The 7,500-nt window shown below is 44.9% G+C and overlaps 1 protein-coding gene across 1 annotated transcript in view; it reads left to right on the plus strand.

Moving 5' to 3' along the window:
- Positions 1–7,500, plus strand: part of LOC134068481 (teneurin-1-like) — a 263,996-nt gene that overhangs the window by 184,603 nt on the left and 71,893 nt on the right. The window contains exon 23 of the mRNA XM_062524127.1: positions 156–388. Within this exon, the coding sequence (XP_062380111.1) occupies positions 156–388 (233 nt within the window). The remainder of the gene's footprint in view (positions 1–155; positions 389–7,500) is intronic.

Genomic DNA, 7,500 nt, shown 5'->3' on the forward strand with positions numbered 1-7,500 from the left:
GGGGAGGACCTCTAGAATAAAACACTTTTGCATACTGTAGGTGTTTTTAGTTAGATGAAAAGCTTAAAAATGTCAAGGTATAGCAGACTGCCTCAAAGTGCCTGAAAAGGCCCCGGACCTCCAAGTGTTAAAATGGTGCCCTCGTCTCTCTCCAGCACGAGTCCTGCGCACAAGTACTACCTGGCCCTGGACCCCGTGCACGAGACCCTCTACCTGTCCGACACCAGCAGCAGGAAGGTGTTCCGGCTGAAGACCCTGAGCGAGCCGCGGGACCCGGTGCGGAACATGGAGGTGGTGGCGGGCACCGGGGACCAGTGTCTGCCCTTCGACCAGAGCCACTGTGGGGAAGGAGGCAAGGCCACCGCGGCCTCCCTCAACAACCCCAGAGGTAGGGACCCTTTGGTGTTGAAACTGTCTAAGTGTTCCTTTTTAGTGGTTATCAGTTTAAGGCAACACTTACCATCTCGCCAGATTTTTATAAAAAAAAAAAAAGCTGTAGATTTGCAATTCAACTCAAAGCAATGGAGAACAACACATACAGTAGGGTCAGCTGCCCGTGGCTTCAGTGTAGAGATTTATCATTTCTGCCTACATGTTTCACCACAGGCCACAGGATATTCATTCCTGTGGCCAATAATGCTTTTTTATTAAGGCAGAAATGCAGTTGTGTGTAAGTTTACCAAAGCGGGTAGTGTATCTGTAGCTCAATGGAATGGGATGTAGCAAACTACAAATTTGACTTGCTTTGATGTCGCAATACATCATACTTTCATTAAATCATGCAACATACTCTGCCTTGTCCGTTGACATTGTTATTTACTGGATAAGCAAATAGTGTGTGTGCGACAGAGGAAAAGTGCTTCAGTGTTGCTTTCAGGCAGAAATGCAGTTGTACACGCATAGAACATGCACAAGCAACAGTGCCTCAGTGAGTGTCCATCATCATATCAGTGAATACACGTCATCTTGGCTTGCTCTTGCTCTTTCTATCCAAAGGAACCTTTTTACAACTTCAAAAGACAGAATTTAATCTTACTGCGTATGTCAACAGGCCAGAACCATTTCCATTACCAAAGAGTTCCACTTACATGGATCCATTTAGCAACATGCTTTCATCCAAAGTGATAGACAGTGCAGAGTAGATACAGTACGTTTGCATTAGTACACAGGCTCCCTAGGTAATGAAGGTGACGTTAGTGCTGTTATTGGCTTGCTTCACCTTCTGAGCTGGAGAACAAGAGAGCGGCAAGGCTAAAAAAAGAACAGATGTGATCAAATTCAGCAAACAGAAGGAAACGTTCACGGCAATAACATTCCTTTGATCTTTTAAGTGTGAAAATATTTGTATAAATCCACTCGATATATAAATATTTTTTTCAGCTCCATCAGTCTAGCATTCATCTGTCCATTTCCGTGGACAGATGTTTACAGTGGACTCAAAGCTAAAGGAAACTGTCCGCAAACGTTTGCCTTTAATCTAATCTACTCTTACAATCTACAGAGCCTGTACAGGCAGATGCCTCCATACCCTGTGCTTGACATGTTGAACCTATTGTTCCTCTACAATGCCTCTCTCAAGCAGTGCTATCATACGGCACATGCGTTTTGCTCCAGTCAAGGCTACTGATTCAACATTAATATCAGGTGTATTGTGAAAGGGGAGTGAAAGGGCTCACCTGTGGAATCAAGAGTCTGCACTGTGAGTGTAAGTGCAGGTATGGCAGCTGGAAGTGGTCATTTTGAGATGTGTGTTTGTTGTGTGTATGGTATTACTGAGACAACCTGTCATCAGGCATCCAACCTGTTATTGTATGTCTGACTCTGTGTATGTGTGTGTGTGTGTGTGTGTGTGTGTGTGTGTGTGTGTTGGGGGGGGTGTATATGACCTGGCCTGTGGGGCACTGCATAAAGTAGAGGCAGACTACAGTTTGCATAAGCACCTTTGGAGCCCTGAAGAGGGGGGGGGGGGGGGGTGCCCTTTTTTGGGGGCTGTTTTGGCTGTTTTGGGGCTTCATATGAAAGCAACGCGGGGAAACAGCATGATGGGGAGCAGCCTCAGGTCTATGGTCAGATTGCAAGCCTCCTGCTCTGGAGGGAAACACCCTCTCGAGTGAGGACAGGATAGTTCTTTGTACCTCCTTGCAGGCTTTGTGTGTGTGTGTGTGTGAATCTGTGTGTGTGTGTGTGTGTGTGTGTGTGTGTGTGTGTGTGTGTGTGTGTGTGTGTGTGTGTGTGTGTGTGTGTGTGTGTGTGTGTGAATCTGTGTGTTTGTGTGTGTGTGTGTGTGTTAGGGATGCACCGATCCGACTTTTTCAGTCCCGATACCGATACCGATGCCTGGGCTCTGCGTATCGGTCGATATCCGATACCGATCCGATACCATTGTTAATTAATAAACTGTAGGCCTATACCTCACCATGTGGAAAAGACTAAAGGCATCAGGCTTGACTTCATTCTTCATTCTTTCCCTAACTAAACATTACTTTCCTTAAAAAATCTAACAAAATAACACTTAGATATAAAGGTAATGTATTATTATTATTATTATTATTATTATCATCATTATTGATTATATTGGAACAGCATTCAAATTCAAGTTCACATTTATTATTAAATAATACATCTAACAAAAAACTATTTTGCTGATAAAAATCTATTATTAGTGACATACATTGAAACACCCCTGCCAAAATGGTGTCACCCGCGAAACCCCTCTATTTACTCATAGTGGTACGGTCCCGCAGTTTCCCCACAATAAACTAATTAGTTCACACGGAGTTTGAATGGTGGTAAACGGTAGAAGTTGTACGTTTTATCTAATAAATGATAAGTTTTTAACAGCCAATTTGAACATTTGCATGTCTTTATACCAAGAACAGTTTATACAGATGAGATGAAAATGACAATGTGTTTAGTTTGAGTAGCTATTTTGTGTTGACTGTTACACATTAAACGTGTTGCCTAAATGCAACAAAACGCATGAAGATCGTAATTAATCTATGACAAATGGTGGTTAGTATAGATATTCTTTTGATCCTATGACATACATTTGGTATAGCCTATTTATCCCATCCATGAATTTAGACACTCAGAGCACACAGTGAGGTGAGGCACACTCTAACCCGCAGCAGTGAGCTGCTGCTATAGCGGCGCTAATGGCTGGTTGCGCGTCATGGCTCAGCCTTTTTTTGAGACTATATTAACCCTATGAGCCCGACGGACGCAAAGTGCGTCAAAAAACGCACACATTTTCTTTGTTACATTGCTCCGCTATTATTTGTCACAGCGAGATGAAACTTATATTGCAGGAAAGAGCAGAACCGGGGCTTTCCAACGATACTAGACACTTGTCTGTACGATCAAGTATGAAAATAAAATAAAATTATGAAGTTAAATCAAAGTATATCATATGTACAGTCTATATTGCTCTGCGTTCACCGGCGCATCCAGAACTCTCGCTTAAATTACTCGCGGACCACGCATCGCACAGACATGACACGCATATCAAATGAAAGAGGAGAAGCAGAGCTTTGCATTGATACCAAATACATCGATCATTTCGTATGATAAAATCAGACGAAGTTACAAACAAATAATAATGTAATATATCTTTGGCTACCTTTACTCTCGTTTGATTTCCTCGTGAAATCGCGATCAAAAAGATTTGGCATGCATGTCAGATGAAAGAGGAGAGCTAGAGCTATCCACAGATACCAAATACAACCTTCTAGGCCATAAAACAGACGAAGTGACAGCAAAATAATAACTTCATTTAGCTCCACTTACCTCGTGTTTTTGTGTGGAACAGCCTATGTTCATAATCCAATGTTATCATGTGTTTCTCTATGACAAGTCACGTTCATAACACGGTTTTGAGATCCTAGCACACTCCTGTATGGTATCCAATTCAAGACTCATATTGCATCCAAATTTGTTTGACAAATAAACACTTTTTGCCTTTACTTTGTTCATTGCAATGCAGTAAAACAAATATTATAGAGAATCATCATCTGTGCACGTCATGTGTGCTACCGCAAACAAGTCATGTAAGATCAGCTAGTGTCACAATATGGAGTACAAAACGTGCCAAAAAGTCATTTTTTCATCACTAAATAAAAATTGCCATTTATTTCTGGAAGGCACACACCACATATTTCTGTAAATTGCTCAGCCCCAAAGTATACCTCCACCATGGTTCTTATATTGCCGTGTTCAGGACAGTCAGGCCTACATAACCACGTAAGTTTGGTCGAGATGTGAGCTTGCTGTGGTGAGATACACATCAAAATGTAAGAATTTGTATAGTACGCTTTTCAACTTTTTATTATTTAAAAATCTAAATCAAATCAATGCAAGTATTTATACATGATATTGTGGCAGATCTAGATAGCCTAGACTGTGCTGAAAAAAACAATATGTAGCATGTGTGAATGGCACTTACAATGACCAGGATAAATGCTTCTAACTAGAGGTAGTGAAAATGCCCTTAAAACAGCTTAGGGCTCATAGGGTTAAATTCGGATCGGCCCATGGATCGGCTCATTGTTTCCCATCCCCGATCCAGCTATTTTGTTCATATCGGGGCCGATATCCGATCCAAATATCGGATCGGTGCATCCCTAGTGTGTGTGTGTGTGTGTGTGTGTGTGTGTGTGTGTGTGTGAATCTGTGTGTGTATCTGTGTGTGTGTCTGTCTATTGTGTCCGTGAGGGTAGACAGTGGAAGGTCATGTCTCTGGGGCTGCACTGCCTTTCACCTGTACAAACTGATACCTCCCATATATACCCATCCCTCTCTCTGTCTGACTCTCTCTCACACACACACACACACACACACACGCACACACACACACACACACACACACGCGCGCGCCATTCAAGGTTAGGTGATGACTGATTGTTCATCGGCAAGGTACTGACTGGTAGTCCCCAGGTTACAGACCTAGATTAGTGGATCAAGGTAAAACACCCATGATGCATCACTGCCCTCCCACCCACACATACCGACACACACACACACACACACACACACACACACACACACACACACACAAAGCACTATGACCTCGCCATACCACACGCCTAACCTCCCTATGCGTGCGTTCATCTGAGACCTTAAAAAATTCATTACAGCACATCCATCCAAGCACCACCAGTGAGATAATCAATCTTGAGGCTTGAGTGCGTAGAACATAGAGAGAGAGAGACAGAGAGACAGAGAGAAAGAGGGAGAGGAAAGGAGAGACACAGAGATAAAAGAGAGAACAAAACACAGAGAGAGAGAGAGGGAGAGAGAGAGAATGGATGGGGGTGGGTAAGACAGCAAATGTGGGTGTCCTAGTCGACATTGTTTTTTTTTTCTCTCTCTTCTAGTTTTTATTTTTCTTCAGTGACATTGTAATGACTGAAGGTTTTTTTTTAGGGTGTTGTAAGGCTTATCAGACTGTCCACAGCATTTTTTATGCTGAAGATTTGCGCTCGCAACACATTGATCCTCACGAAGGGAAACGGGGAGAAAAAATCGCCTGATACTCCGCCTCGATAGCTCCCCACACGTGCTTATCCTTCACAAACAAATCAACATCCGCACGAGCACCGCCCGCTCTCTCTCTCTGTGTGTGTGTGTGTGTGTGTGTGTGTGTGTGTGTGTGTGAATCTGCCGCGTATCTTTCATCTTGCGTCTGTGTTTGCCGAGCTCCGGCGCAATCTTCATCGAATTGTTATTCTGTCAAATACGGCGAAGGGGGGCGGGACAGCTGCGCGTGCGCGGGGCAACGTGAGCTCGTGTAACACCCCGCGCGCATCCCGACGCCGAGTCGAAACACTAACATCGCCCTTGAAACACTAACATCCCATTAACAATGTGAGATTTGTTTTGTGAAACCACAGCGAATGCAAATGTTTTTTGCATCTCCCCAGGGTTAATTAACTCTATACAAATATCTTGCAAAAGGATGGGGTTGGGGAGGGATGGGATGGGGTGGGGAGCATGCTGTTGTTGTTTTCTTTCTTGTCTGTTCGTTCCCTCGTTCTTTCTCTCTCTCTCTCTCTCGTTCTCTCTTGCTCTCCCGAGCGCTCCCGTGTTTCACATAAAAGAGCTATCTCTGTCCCGGGAGAGTCATGTCAGCTCAGTCCTTGACCTTCTTGCTGACTGAGCTCGGAACACAAACCTTCCAGATTAACACACAGAAGAAAAAAAATAATAAAAGAATCATGGCCCATTCCTGTTTTGTTTTATGGAGGAGATTTTTCCGCGCTCCGATAACAACAACAACAACAACAACAGCAACAACATCAACAACTCCAACAGCAACAACAGACCCATACAAATTCTCATGGGTCCTAGTGGAGGTTCACTTCCTGGTTTTGTTTCATTTTTTTGTTTGTTTTTTGTCCTGCTGCTGTTTTTGTTGTTGTTGTTTTGCCGTGGCGACGGCGGCCCCGGCACCGGCCGTTATCTGCGCCCGCTGCTCTGAGATCAGCCTCCAGCCAGCGTCGCCACGGGCACAGCTGTGGGGAGCATGAGGCGGGTGGCAGCGGGTAGCGGCGGCGGCGGTGGTGGCAGAGGGGCACGCGTGGCTCATGGCGGACTCCCTCAGCCTCAGAGGTGGCAGACTAATGCCTTTATCTGAGGAGAACACACAGCCGTCACATCCAAGCCATCCCCAACTCCTCATTCCCTCCCTCCCTCTCTCTCTCTCTCTATCTCTCTCTCTCTCGCTCTCTCTCTCTCTCTCTCTCCCTGTCTTTCTCTCTCTGTCTCATTCTCTGTCCCTCTCTCTTTCTCTCTTCTCCTTTGCTGCTTCTTCCGTCGTTCCTCATGACTCACTTCATTACAGATGTAAGAGGTAACAGTTTCTTCTTTTTCTTCTTCTTCTTTTTCTTCTTCTTCTTTTTCTTCATCTTTTTCTTCTTCTTCTTCTTCTTCTTCGTTTTTTTTCTTTCTTTAGGGCAAAATTGGATGGTGAGCTGGCAGGTTAGGGGGGGGAAAGCGGTTGAGGAAAAACACCTAGGAGGGAGAAACGCACAGCAAAGATGTTTTAAAGAACGGCGCCGTTCCTCTCCCCAGAGGGGAGTGAGGGGACTGAAGCATCTCTGTCCCAGACAGACAGACAGACAGACACCCCCCCCCCCCCCAAACTCATCCTCCACCCCCGTCCCCTCCACGGGTTAGTGACAGCTCTGATCAGAGTGATGCAACCGAGGAAAATAGCTTCGAAGCGCTAAAGCTTCCCTGTCAGGGCTAGATAGAGGCCCGGACCCACAGCTGAGATCAGACGGAGTGCCGATCTGGGCCCGGATCAGGGCCAGATCAGAGCCAGAATCGGTGCAGAGTTGGGTTATCAGCTGACTGCAGGGATTGGGGGAAGCAAACTTATCCAGAGTGGGTGTAGCTCAAGGTGACTGGATGTGTGTGTGTGTGTGTGTGTGTGTGTGTGTGTGTCTGCTTATATATATGTTTCTGTGTGTGTGTGTGTGTGTGTGTGTGTGTGTGTGTGTG

The sequence above is a fragment of the Sardina pilchardus genome, chromosome 21 (genome assembly GCF_963854185.1).
Source record: "Sardina pilchardus chromosome 21, fSarPil1.1, whole genome shotgun sequence".
NCBI lineage: Eukaryota > Metazoa > Chordata > Actinopteri > Clupeiformes > Clupeidae > Sardina > Sardina pilchardus.